The sequence below is a fragment of the Fopius arisanus genome, unplaced genomic scaffold (assembly GCF_000806365.1).
Source record: "Fopius arisanus strain USDA-PBARC FA_bdor unplaced genomic scaffold, ASM80636v1 scaffold00052, whole genome shotgun sequence".
Lineage (NCBI taxonomy): Eukaryota > Metazoa > Arthropoda > Insecta > Hymenoptera > Braconidae > Fopius > Fopius arisanus.
The window spans coordinates 769728-783956 of NW_011887791.1; the positions used below are offsets into that span (position 1 = coordinate 769728).

A 14229-nucleotide genomic window follows, 5' to 3' on the forward strand; every position below is an offset into this window, starting at 1 on the left:
CCGTCTCACCAAAATTGCTTGAATATCCCTAATCCCTCAATTAAATCGATAAAAATTTCCCAGAAATCCGAAAGATTCAAGTAAATGGGCGAAATCCTTGACACTGGGTGTAAGAAGTGAAAAAAATAATTCATTGATTTTCGTTTGGAACTTGAAATTTCGTAGAACTAGTAATGAATATCTTGGAGACATATTTTCTGAAGGAAATGCCGTGGATAGACATGCATGTGGCTGACGAAATGTACTGGGCCCTTAATCAACAATATTTAGGTTCCCGGACTTACCATTAAAATTCGCCCGGAATAAAATTCCCCGTGAAAATTTCCCCAGCGAAAATTACCCCTAATGTATCATCATTAAAAAAAAAACTATATTCATTCTTCATCAATTATTCGGCATTATAAACACAATATGCCTTTCACATAATTTACAACAACATTTTAATAATTGTAAATGACAGGATCGAGCGTTGGATTGTAGTCATCAATCGTCACCCATTTCAATAATGACAGCCATTCGATTTAAAGCTCAATGGAAAATTGTCGGGCGATAATGAATTTCAGGAGAAATATCTCATGGAGAGTTTCTCTCCGGGTGAATTGATCCTGGGGCGTATTTTCATGGGTTAATTTTTGTCGGGGAAATTTTCTCTGGGGAAAATTTTCAGTCGTATGAAAAAGAATAAAGATGAAGTAAATGAAATATATGAAAAATATGAAAAATATGAAAAATATAAAAAATATGAAAAATGTGGATGGGAGCGCCCCTTTAATGGCTGGTGGTGGTTGGTTTTGGCAGCCCGGTGGAGCATGGAGCGGGGATGGGCATCCACGCGAGCATAATCCATCATGGTGTGGGGAATAGTGCGGGATCAGGGGTTGTGGCTGGAGGCGGTGGAGGGACGGTGGGTGCTACCACTGCCCAACCGAACACCAATACTGCCTCCAATGCCTCCTCGCCTCAGCAAGAACCCACTTATGTTAATCTCTAGTCAAGCCTATCGCCTCCCTTCTACTGCAACACTTCTTCTTAAAACAGTGGTCAGTCCCGACTTAAACCAACGGACACTCTAGCTCTCGTGAATGTGCCAATCGCTCATCTACAAGTCTATTCCACATCATTGTTGAGTTTAAATTATTTTTGGTCATTTTTCGGGAAATATCTACCCGCTTTGGCGATTATTTCGTGGATCCATTATTTACAGTCTGAATTTTTGCAGGAAATATCTCGCGACGGGTTTAATATTTTGGGAAATTTTCAAATTTTGTGATTCGATTTTTGAATTTTTAGGACGTATTGAGGGGAGTTCGTTCAATGACAGGAATGATAGATTATTTTTAAATTGTTTGTTAATTATTTCAGTGATTTGAGTGGCATTGTATCATCTTGACGGATATTTATTCATCTCAGCCACACAAAATAAATTGTAATGCAAATTGTTTTTATACAAACTCAGGGATTTCTCTGATTAACTGTTTGAAATCTTAAATAATCAATGAATTTTCAATTTTTTACTCTTCACAAGAATAAAAATAATTGAAAATCCAATGAAATCCTTAACAAATTGATAAAGTGAAACAAATTGAATATCAAAACTCAATTAAAATGTTCAATTCGACATCACACATAAAAATTCACTTCTCGTGTAATAAAAGTGCAAAAAATGTAATAATTAAAAAATTAGCTCCTCTATAAAAAAATAATTCAAACAATAAGAGCCGCGAGAATTTTCCTGCAAATCGCAATTTTTATGGAAATCCACTAGAATTTTCAAATAAAAACGGTAGGTTTTCCCTAAAATTTTCCATACGTTGAATTGAAAAATTTAAATAAATAATGCAAATGGACATATGTTGAGTGACGATGGCATGATACGAGTCGCCAGGTGATGTTCCGATGCTCGCATTGTTTCTCATTGTTGTGGCTCTTTACAGCTTATTATTGTTGTTAATTTATTTATCATCCTCGTTTAGTTTGACGTTTGTTGATCAATGTCGCCCTTAGCATGGCTGATGTAACTATTTATGGATATATTTTTAAATACACAATACATAACAGACTCCGAAGAACTGATTTATCGAAACAAGTTTGATATAGATTTAACTATAATTTTTCGCATGGCAGTTCATCAGTTTACAAGATTGTTGTGGTGTATTTTTATGTGTAATTTACTCGCTACATACCTCTCGCCTACAAAATTCATGGAATCACTTTGAACGTGATGAGGTCTCGGTGATATTGGCTACGGAGAAGAGGTTCCTCTTCGTGTTAATGAAAATTTATAGAAAATCCATCTTTTTCATTCGACATTCGTTGGCAATTCTATTAACTCTTCAATAAAAATCCATTCAATAAATAAAACTGTTCATTATTCATTCATGAAGATATTCTGAATATTTGAATTTTTTTTGGAATAATATTTTTGAATAATTTTGCAAATGAAAAATTCAGAGTAATCATACGATTTTACCGTCAATATATTTTTTAATGAAATTTCATCATTCAAGTGAACAATAAAGAATTAAATGGAGAAAATGAAGAAAAGTTGATAGTTCAGGAATAATAAATAATAAAATTGCATTGAGATATTTTTTTTTTCGTGGAAAATGCAGCGAATAAAGTGAAATTTATGAAAAAAATTCTGGGAAACAGTGAAAAGTTGATAGAATTGTTAAGAATTGAGTAGAATTAAATTGTAAATTTTTCTATGAAATTTCGCACATGTTATTGCGAGCAGCCCGACGCTCTGTATTGTTCCGTGGATAATCCAAAATTATGTTAGCTGAGAGATAAATAATGAGAGCCAATTGCAGAGCGGTAAATGTCTCGACTGCTGTGCACTATGTATACACTAATTAGTGGGACATGTACAGGCCAATCCTTCCATTTATTTTTCATCAGACATTTTAAAACTCATTACGTTTCTACGTCTGATCAATTATCGAGTTCTCCAATCCATGAAATTTCGAACTTGAAGTTTCGAAAGTTCCCCATCGCTATTTAAACTACACAATTTGCTTGCACTCCATTTTTCCATTTTTTTCATTTCATTTTATTTTTACAATCAAGCATGGTATTCGCAGCGAGTGGTTTATCGAATTTATTTACAATTTCAGCATTCGCAGAATGTTGTTTTCATTACGTTCTAAATAGGTAACATTTTTTTAATGAAAATCGGTTAAATTTTTAAATACCGAAACAGACAAACTTCTGCGAATGTTGTTACTTGCTGTAACGTACATCGAGTGAATGCATGAATTTTTAGTTTTTAATTATGGAATAGAGAATAATGGATGGCTGCACGTATGAAAAAATTTCACATTCAATTTTCATTCCGTTGGAAATTCATTTTGTTTGTTGATATTTTTATTGATAATAATGCAAGTTTACAACATAGCTTCAAAAAAACAAAAATATTGTCCAGAAATTTTTTCACACTGACGAGAGTCAGGAGTTGTGCATCTCTCGGTCTCTTTCGTATTGTTTGTATCTTAAAAATAAAAATAATTCTCCACCGTTAATTCGTGATAACTAATCCAACGATTATAACTTCCAGGCGTAAGAAGAAATGTATCAGATACATGGGGGAGGGAGGAGACGGTGATGGTGAGGGTGACGTTGAGGGTGATGACGATCACTCAGAGGACAATCTTGGCAGTGTGGGTGAGGCAGGGACACCCGAGGACGACGAGTCCCTGAGCAGTCCAGGTGGCCTCTCAGGATTGTCTAGTCTAGCGAGTCCCTCTCTGGTGATGCCATCGCCATCGAGTCTAGCAAGTCCTTGTCCCTGTCCCCTGACACCACCAGTGCCAATAGCCCTGGCACAAACGTCAAATCAACCCCAGGCTGGTCCACCCCATCGCAATCCCGTTGGCACAAATCCACACGACATCAACAATCCATTAAGCGTTAATCAATTGACTGGACAGTGTATAAAGAGTGAAGTTGGACAGGGACCATCTGGCCCATCAAACTCCGCCATCAGTGTTACGTAGCCCTGGCCAGCCCCATGTGACAAGACTCTTAAATTCAATGTCATCGGGGTTCACTTATATCTATTCACATTCGGATTCACTGGGTGACCATTTTTTTTTTTCAATTACTGGCCATTGTCCGAATTAATGTCTAAATGTTAATGATCCAGGGGGAGATTCGAAGATTGTAATCATTCATTAATACTCAGGACCAAGTGTCTAGCTGTAAGTCACCCGAACTCATGATGCCAACGTGCAATGGAAAGTGACTGATCATTTTAAACTTTTTTTTTTATTTTAAAACACGAGTAAGTTATTGCATTGTGAAGTGCGAGTGACTTAGCTTGTAGTCCTTCATATGTGAAAGCATTCGATAGAAAAATGTTGGGGGGAATTGGGAATGGTGGGCGAACTCTGGAGATGTTTCGAGGATGCTGGAATTTATTTGGGGAGAATTGGGAAATTTGAGGGAATTATAACGGATTCGAACTCGATTTAATGGGAAAATTTTTATGGAGAAAGGTCTGTAATTTTATTCAATTACTTGATATTTCATGAAACAGGAAAATTCGATTTTTCCTTGACCACTTTACTATTAAATTTAATTTACATTTCAAATGATTATTCAGTATAAAATTCAAGTTTTCCTCAATTTAATCAGGAATTACTGGTAAATTTCTATTAAAATTATGGGTTTCATAGAAACACATGACAGAATTTCAGAAAAAGTCTGAGGAGAAAAGCAGAAAGAACAAAAAATCCATTCTGTCCACCAAATAATCAATGGATGAACAAAAAATTATAAGATTAAACCAATGATTCCCCAGAATTCCAATAAAATCTCAATGGAATTTCCGTAGAGTTTCAAACACTAGGTTTTTCTATAGAATTTTTTCACACGTGTTGTTACATTGTGATGCCCATGACTCAAGTCATGTTCCTGTGCCAGGTACTATATAAAGATAAAGTAATAAAGGAAAACGAAATGAACCACGAGGAAATTTATGATAGCAGATCCCTAAGCTCTAGCGTTTATCATTGATTTCTATTAAACTCTGTATTTCGAGACACGTGTATTGCAATTTGTTATTTTTTTTAAAGTCTATGTAGTCGCGATTAATTAGCCTGTAAGATGATTTTAATAGTTCAAAGTCGTTACTCTTAGTTTTCCCCAATATTATGAAAATCACTAGTTTTCAAGTCGACTGGCCCCCATGCACGTCTCGTTTTTTTATTATCCCATAAGTTCTTTTTCTCCTTATTTTTATTTTTATTTTTTCATTACTTTAACGAGTACTGACTGCGGATCTCCAGGCATTGCTAGGAGTTGATGATTTTTGTTAGTCATCGACTCGTAATACTGCCTTATTTAAGATTATTCGATGAGGAATATTCCAGTAAATAAGTGAGAACAGGTAAATTGTTCTTGGAAAAAAAAATCAGATACTTGATTTATTAAGTCTGCCAAATTTTCTTTATAACAACTATTTTTGTACGAGAAAGTGAAATTTAGGTGACATTTATTCATTGTCTATTATGCATGCTTGTTGATTGTAAATTTTATATTTGATTTATGTTACGAGAAGTGGAAGGGTGAATTTTTTATAATCTTGGCACTGATAAAATTTGTTTGTGTCTTCATTAATATTGTATTATCCCCCTCTTCCCCTCTCCCCACGAATATTGGCGACTGGATTTCGTGAATAATTCCTCAGTGCAATTTTCGTCGATATAATTTGTCAAATTTTTATCTGTTACTTGATTATTATTTCGAACAAATGAAAGACCGAATTATGATGGACTCATGATTACTGTAGGTGATTAAATCATTTGAACAATAAAGTGGAACAGATTTACGATTACATTCCGGTGTAATTATTACACCAGAGGATAATTGAGGTAAAAAATTGAGGTAGGGCTGATGTTTTTTCGTCACTCATTGGGCAGCAGTTTGTGTAAATAAAGAAAATACGTTTAAGATGCATTTATGACGAAATGGGGAAAGTGCAATGAGGTGATAACTGTATGCAAAAATGAGTGGACATTGTATACGTTGGGATAGAATTTCTTGACTGAAGAGATAAAATTATGTAGGGGAATCCCTCTAATTACTTGTAATACGTCACTGAATAGTAAACTGAATGTGCCATACGAACATCATGCCAATATTATTGATAATACGATATTTTTTACCAGTTCAATCCCAGGCTGCACTCTGTCAGTTACAGATTAAATAATGGATTGATTATAGTATTTTTCCAACTCGCAGCATTCGTTCATTTCTATTTCACTCGTCATTTTGTGATAGGAGGATTTCGCTTGGTTAAATGCTGACAGACATGATTGTGAATTTTGGAAGTTATTGAAAACAGGGAAATCAGTGGTCAATTGATGAAGTGAGATAAGGCACTTTAACATTTTTTAATCAACAAAAAAATTATTGTTCATTCATCTTCCTTCAAAAAAAAGTCTTTTCACGTTTCCCTCTGCAATCACTGATGTATGAGATCAATGAATATTTTACAAAACTGAAACTCCACTTATCTCATCTTCTCATTTTCTAACTGAATTTCTTTTTTCCAAGGAATCTATTGGTTTCTCAAAATCAAGGTCTACTAAAAAAATTCCTAAATAATTTTCAATTATAAAGAGTTAGGAAAAAAAAACTTGAAAACGTTATGTAAAAACGCTCAAGAGGATAATTCGGTAGCGACTTGATAAATTGAAAAAAGTCAACTTTTTAACAATGATAATTATCCGTTTATCTCGAAAACGATTCATTTGCGGGAAAAATGGAAAGAAACTTATTTCTGGGCAATTAAATTTCCTACAAAAAATGTTTTCTCACATTTTCTCCAAAAATCAGTGGTTCTTGGGATAAATTGATATCAAAAGAAAGTGAAGTAGAATTTTTTCGACGTATCACTTGGCAACTGCAATGGAGAGTATTAAATTGTATTTAACACCTGTTGTACGACATTGCGATGTGAGTAATGCTGAACCAGATCTCGATAGGTACTGGGGACCAAATTAATAAGGACTGGGCATCACTTGCATCAAACCCTTGGTGACTACGGAGGAATCATTCAGAGAATAAAAATCCTCCATTAAATATGACTGCAGTTAATTTGTTGTACGACAATTGAAATCCACAACAATGGCCTAGGTGAACCATAATCGTTGTGCAAACTCATTGAAGGGGTATAAATATAAATATAAATAAATAAAAAAAAAACGTCATAGGAGCGATAAATATCGATGACAGGGACGCGAGCAATGTTTTTAGTGTTTCATAATACGAACAATTTATCGACAGAGCTCGAATTGTTTCAAGTGCTTGTACCATATTGTAAAGTGAATGATAACGATAATGTCAGTTTTCTGCTGCGTTGTACAGTGTTTTCTAAGTATCTAGTTTATAGACTGTAATAAGTGAGACATTGTATTTACATTTAATAAGTGATCTGTATCAAATTCGAATTCTCGTATAGCCTGTATCCAACTTATTGTAGATGCTGAAAAATCAATTGTGTCATGAATCTACAAATAAAATTAGAAATTTGAGAATGTTGTTCTACTATGACAGAAATTAAACTGCATTTCGTTTTTTATTCCCAATTATCGTTTAAAAATTATAATCCTCTATATTTTTACAGCATTTACCCATAAATATAAAAGCAATCAACCAATAATCATCAATGAATTAAATATAATTTTACGTTTGCAATGAAAAATTGTTTTTAACATCCAGATGCACAACTCTGTTCACTTGCCAAGAATTTGAGATCCAGGATATCAACAGCATTGAGCGTATAAACACTGGGGACTTTATAATTGCAATTACTAACAAAAGCCCGTGCAATCCTCACAATTCTCTCGCACCTGATGACGCAGGCACCCCCAGAGTAATCAGGTCTCCCCTGACTGTTCCTGACAGCTGCATCGACGAGGTAAAATTTTCCACAGTGCTGCATAACAGCAACAGCAAAATTCGGTGTATGTAGAATTCCGGTGCAGTGATGCCTGAAAAATAGCCCCAAGGCCTCGGTGAGATCCTGGACCTGTACAATACCGGCTGCTGTATGCTGATGAATGCTGACGCGAGCCTTGGTATCACCCACGACGAAGCAGGTGAGTAGTTCCGAGGGTGAGAGACACCTGGCGCCAGCCCTGGCGCTCCTCTCACTGTCCCGATGGAGTTCATCCCCCGCTCTGACAATGCTATCGACGATGGCAGGTGTCCAGGTCGATGGCACGTGGAGACCTGCCATCACGATGGCAACAACAGCAATAGCTGTGCTCTGGAATCCCCTCGAGTGCAATCCCCGTTGGAACATGCTGATGTTACCCAGGAGAACACTCACCTCTTCGTCGAGAGGATTGAACTCCCTCGAGGCAATGTTCTCACTGCCTAAGAGTCCAGGAGTCATGCTGCAATCAAAAGCCTGAAACCAACAATAAGGGAATAAATATTCAGCTGTATACAGTATTTAAACAGGCATATTAAATTTAGTTTAGTTAAAAACCCACCGGTGCAGGCAGCCCCTCAATGAGATTCCTCCTGACGATGACTCTGTTAATCCTGTACAGCCCGAATTTTTCTTCCCCCTCGAGGTTCGCCAAGATAACGTCATAGAGAGGCTCGAGGCATGCAAACCACATGACGCAGGCAGTACCCGAGTCGGCGACGAGTCCCCGGTTATCCCTGGATCGCGGGTCAAACATAAAGAAGACACCCTGATCCCTCCAGAGAGCGACTGAGTAATTACCAGTGGTGAGAACTCCCGCGCGATTCCCCTCAAAGAATTTCCCGAGCCCCTCCTCCAGGAAAATAACTGGTGGTGGTGGAGGCGGCGCTCTTTTCTGCTTGCCCTTTTTCTTCTTGGGTTTCGGTGGCTTCTTCTTGGCCTTTCCCTTGCCCTTAACTTCGGGCTCTGGAGGTGGCAGTGCTACCTGGCCCTTCACCGTCTCCACCTCAACGTCGGCAGTCAGGACGTTCTTCCCTATGTGAAATATTCTCACTACCTCCTCCGCCCTGAGCCTACCCTCCCTCCCCCCGAATTTCACACTCTCCTCGTGGAGGCTCGTTCCCACGACGAGAATCTCATCGAGAATTTTCTTCGTCCAGGTTATAGGATCTTTGATGACTCCCATCCCTAGGGCGACGACACAATTTGCAGACGTCTGTTTGTCCCGGATGCCCCAGGGGAAGATCTCGGACCCCTGGTGAGTGCTGCCACTCAAGATCGCCCTGGCGTCACCCTCTAGAGGTTTAAAAGCGTTCAGAGGAGGAAGATTTTTCGGACGAACAGCGACACTGGGGTCGTGCTTCCAGGGTGGCAATTTGTTCCAATCCACCACCTCGACTCCACTGATCTCAAAGTCCCCTTCAGGGAACATCTCCACCAGGTGGGAGGACAGGGACTCCGGACTCGTGAATCGAAGGACTGAGACATTATTCAGCGGCAAGAGATAGTAAAAATATTCCTTGTACTTCCAAAGGGGGATGTGGGTGGAGTTCTGAAGGGTTAACACCCCGCACTGGTGATCCTGGAAGAACTTCTCCACTCCACTGGCCAGATCCGGAACCTTGGGATCCCCTTTAAAAATCGCTCCCGCCTGAACGCAATCGGAGATCATCAGGTTTATTCGACGATTCGATAAGAAGAACTCCGTGATTATGTCGTTTACTCCGGGGTTCTCTCCCTCCCCCAGCCGAGCCGCGGATTTCTCGTAGAGTTTGTTCCCCGTGACGACGACCTCTTCGATGATCTCTGGCGTCCAGTGCTGAGGCTCGTAGATTTTCGAAAATATCGTAGCAACCACTGCGATGCCCGGTGTTTGTTTACCCCTCATATCCTCCGGAAACTTCTCGTCGGTGATCGAGAGCGGCCCTGAGAGTTCCCAGAGGTCTTCTCTCTTCTTCAAGAACCCATGCCACTGGTCCTCGGTGACGGCGTCCGTCTCCTCCGCAATTCTCGACGCGAACTCGTTCTCGAGTTCCACTCCATCGATCAAAAGTTCTTCGTTGGGATTCTGGATGGATTGAAGGAGGCTGGAGGACAGGGAGGGAATCGAGAGGAACCAGGAGACAGAAGCAGTGCTTTTGGGATCGTCTTGACGACTCCTGGGATCCATCGTGAAGAAAACATCACCCTCTTGCCAGATTGGCAGCATCACACGGCCCTGACGAACGATTCCCATGGAGTTCTCGTTGAAAAACTCCTCGAGGACCTGAGGGAGCTCCGACGGAGGGCTCTTCATCTTTTCCTCCTCCAGGTTCAGGGAGAACTTGTTGACACCGATGGAGAATGTGTCTTCAATCTCGGAGGGTCGAAGGTAATCCCTCCGGATCATCTCCTCCCCACCCTCCTCCTCTTCGCCAACCTCCAGGTTCCCAAGGTTCACGAACGTCAGTTGATCTCCGAGCTTCAGGATATCGTCCACCACCTCCTGGTACCACAGGTGCGGGTTATAGAATTGCCTCATCGCCAGGGCCGTAAGGGCGTTCGCCGCCTGCTGCTTGTCTCTCGTTTTTTGTTTAAAAATCGTTACATCCGCCTGATCGAAACTCCCATTTATACACGCACCGTCATCTACTTCTCTGTAATTACATGGAAGAAATAAATTAATTAAAATTACGCGGAGTTCCGTTTGTCAGGGATTGATCAGTGAAAAATTACACAATGAGCCTGAATTTTTACGTGGGAGTTATGTGATTCGGGAGTCGTTTAAAAACTACGGAACGAACCAGAATTCGTATGATTATCAAGAGAAATTGCACAGAACTCGTGTAAAAATTTAGGAACTCCTGCGTAATTTTTATAATATACATAAATCGGACCTATAAGAATTCAGTTCGGGCATGATAGGCGCCTTCATCTCGTTTTCCAGATCCTCGGGGCTGAGAATCTCCCCGATCCCTAGAACTTCAAACCCATGAATAAAGAACTCCGTTCCCTCCGCGTCTGGATCGATCCGCGCTGCGATTACTCTTGCAATTTCCGCAGGATTAACCGCACGGATGACTCTACCTGCAGCCGTCTCCTCCAGGTCCCCGGCATTATCGGAAGTCAGGTTAAAACAGTAATACCCCATGACCTTGGTTTTATCCTTGAGCTCCTCCTCGAACCTCCACACAGGGACCAATACATCCCCGAGTTGCAGGATTCCAAATTGCTTTGTCCTGAAGAACTCAGAGATTCCCTCCACGAGGTTATCCTCCAAAAGGCTCTCAAGCTGTAATTTCTGCACCAGCACGGAGTCCTCCACCTTGACCTGAACCCTCCTGCCCTTCACGAAGAGCACTTTCTTCAACCTTTCAAGAGTCAAGTCACGATCGTCCTCCCTCTCAGGAGGAATACACCAGGCAAAGTATTCGTTCCCCTCCTGGAGGACATCGTCGACAGTCTCCGGAGTCCATACGTGTGGAGGAATCTCCGAAGCGGTAATCAGCACGGCCACAGGAAGCGCCATCCCCGTCGCTTTGGCCTCCTCCAGCTCCTCTGAGTCAGAGGTGAGGGTCCCACGCAGGACCCACGTCCTCCCCGCCTCCTCCGGCTTAAACTCGAACCAAGGTCGTACCCCCGGGAGTTCCTCCACCACCGAAACATGTCGCAGAGTGAACCTATCGTTCTTCTTCAGAGGACTGACATTCCCCAAAAAGTGTCCAACCAAATCATCGACGTCAGAGAACCGAAGAACACAGCACTTCCCTTTAACCTTCACCGTCGCCACATCCTTACCCTCCTTACCCCCCTTCCCCGATTTTTTCTCCTCCACCACCCGCACCCCCGCGATGTCACACTCCCGAGGGTCAAACGAATAAAAATAACCGTCGCCCAGCGTCCAGACGGCAACCGCCACCGATGACGTCTCCAAAACTCCCTCCGTGTGCTCCGCGAAGAACTCCTCCAGAGCCTGTTTCAGGTTCAAAACAGAAGGGCTTTTCGAGTTCAGAGTTCCAACGGCTGTCATCAAATCGACACTGACGAACATCCTCTTGCCCTCGATTTTCACTCGAGTCTCGTTGAAATCCGCGGCCGTCAGGGACTTGAGGTTCGGCTTCGCGAGTTTTGTCTCCGCGTGGAGGGCGTCTCCAAGGGTGAGAACCTGATCCAGGGTCTCCCTCAACCACGCTCTAGGGTCGTTAAGGGCCTTCATGGCTATGGCCATCAAGCAATTCGCCACGTTCTGCGCGCCCTTTCCTTTGTACATTTCACTGGACTCATGGGTCCAACCGTGCAGCACTGAAATGCCCTTGGAGAGGGCCTTGAAGGTCGACGGGATGTTGACCTCGAGGTCTTTGTACGGATATCCGGTGTCAAAGGCGTTTTGATTGATCAGGGGAATCGCCGCGAATTTTCGATCGAGGGAGTAGTTCGAGAGCGTTATCACTACCGGTTCTTTATTTATAACAATTGATAAGGGCTTGTCGGGCTTCGAAAGGGCCTCCGTGCAGTCGATCGCCTTCTCTGACCTTCGGACCGGCTCCGGGGACTTCGGGGAGAAGGCGGGCCACCGGTTAATGCGTGTCACACGAAGGATTGCGATCTTGTCGATGCAGTAGCGCGAGTCCTGCCTCCTGTTGAGGTTCCGGAGGAAAAGGTCCCGGAGGGGTTCAAGGGATTTGAAGTGGATCAGGCAGGCCACACCATCTGAACAGCGATCACCTGATCCACTGCATGGAGCACCATCGAAGTAGAAATAACCGATGTTGGTGGACTGCCAAATTCCCACCGACGCACCCTGTGCTGTTACTACGCAGCAGTTTTCGGTTCTAGAGAGAAGATTAGGTCCTGGGGTTTATGCAGATGTAGAAGATGTAGAAGGAAAACAAAACGTGAAAAAAGTGGAAGAATCTGTAGAATTTTTATATAATTTATAGAACTGCTATGAGTTCGACAGATCTAACAGATTATCTGGAGATGTCAACAAAAAAATTGTTGATCATTCTGGCAGATCTATAAACAATCTATAGAAATTCTATATCCTATCAGAGCAAAAATATTTATACAAAAGGACTTCTCTCATGCAATAGGCAGACCTGAAGAAACGTGTGAGTCCATCGGAAAAATCCGGGCAACCGACGCTCTCGGCGAAGACGTTCCCGTAGACATTTTTACTCTCGGTCGAGATCAGACATTTGTAATCCTTGAAAAAAAATTCTGGGTAAATCATGTCCGTCGTCATGTACGTCGAGGGATCGATTTTGTTGCGAGTCTGACTGGTTCTGTAGAGTTTATCACCGGCTTCGAGGACTCCATCGACGTCAGATTTAGTCCACATCTTCGCCTCGCAGATGCTTCCCAGGACGATTGCCATCACTGCAGTTGCTGTTCCTTGTTTACCACGACTTTGGAACTTGAAGTGTTTATCGGTCATTGAGTAAGAGCCCCTGAGAATCGCCGATGTGGGGGACAGCACTCGAAAGTTGAACCATTTAGTTTTCGTCGGAGATTTTCTCCGGGCGACCGTTTCTCCGGGATTTTCCATTTGTTTTATTTTTTATTACTTGATAATTTTTATTGCATGGCCGAAAGGCGGTTAGGGATTACTGAAATGATTCAGGAGAAATGACTGTCGTGTGTGGAATAGAACATTCGGCTTGATATAAAAATTCTATTGAATTTCCGTGGAAATCGTTAATAAACATTCAATAAAAGAAAAACTATGGATTTTTATTTACTTATAGATTCGTGAGCATAAATTTTCCTGTCAAATTTTTTATGAAATTCCAGAAAAATAAATATTCAATTCGCGTAAAATACGCAATACGCAAAAAATTAATTCAATCACTTTTTTCTCTTTAACAGTGTATTTTCCGAAATTATACATTCCTCCCCCTTCAATCTTGTCTCTCAATAAGCAGTACAATGCACAATAAATCATAAAAATAGCTCGAGAATTTGAATATTTACCGTGTACTATGGTAACAGATGCTAGTTCAAAATTTTCACTTCAATGGCAATAGAAATTTTCCAATTATTCGAATCGGTAGTTGTCCAGAACGAAAACTAATCAGAAAATGAGTTGCCGAAAATTGAGAAAAAATAATGATCGACCAAAGCTCACCAACTACTCAATTCATATGTACAACATAAACAAATTCTCTATATTTAGACAGATCATAGTAACAATTTTACAAAAAAATATCTACACGTAAAAATATAGTTATTGTTTTTCTTACAAATGTACGCACACGAGAGAACACGTCGCACTCGTTCATTACAAATTATTATTATATTTCTTTATT

At 40.7% G+C, this 14229-nt stretch overlaps 2 protein-coding genes across 6 annotated transcripts in view; one reads left to right on the plus strand and one right to left on the minus strand.

Moving 5' to 3' along the window:
* The window catches only part of pan (pangolin), a 112956-nt gene extending 108414 nt beyond the window's left edge, over positions 1–4542 (plus strand). For 3 of the 5 annotated variants that reach the window (XM_011307228.1, XM_011307229.1, XM_011307231.1), the window contains exon 12: positions 3557–4542. In XM_011307228.1, the coding sequence (XP_011305530.1) occupies positions 3557–3995 (439 nt within the window). In that variant the 3' untranslated portion in view covers positions 3996–4542. Of the gene's footprint in view, positions 1–798; positions 1041–3556 lie in introns of all 5 variants that reach the window. The other 2 variants (XM_011307232.1, XM_011307233.1) reach the window with 1 other exon arrangement.
* Positions 4543–7593: 3051 nt separating this feature from the next.
* Positions 7594–13525, minus strand: LOC105268009 (uncharacterized). The gene is made up of 4 exons (XM_011307234.1): positions 13021–13525; positions 10819–12753; positions 8505–10578; positions 7594–8419 (listed from the first exon to the last, which is right to left on the minus strand). The coding sequence occupies exons 1-4, from the start codon at positions 13467–13469 to the stop codon at positions 7715–7717; spliced, it is 5163 nt and encodes a 1720-aa protein (XP_011305536.1). The 5' UTR covers positions 13470–13525; the 3' UTR covers positions 7594–7714.
* Between the last annotated feature and the right edge of the window lie 704 nt (positions 13526–14229).

What these genes read in the sequence shown, in the direction of transcription:
- LOC105268009 (XM_011307234.1), bottom strand. Translation starts at nt 13,469, where the DNA reads ATGGAAAATCCCGGAGAAACGGTCGCCCGGAGAAAATCTCCGACGAAA. An exon ending in GGACTCACACGTTTCTTCAG is followed by an intron (nt 12,754 to 13,020) that starts GTCTGCCTATTG and finishes TCTTCTCTCTAG; the next exon opens with AACCGAAAACTGCTGCGTAG. An exon ending in TTGAGGGGCTGCCTGCACCG is followed by an intron (nt 8,420 to 8,504) that starts GTGGGTTTTTAA and finishes TGTTGGTTTCAG; the next exon opens with GCTTTTGATTGCAGCATGAC.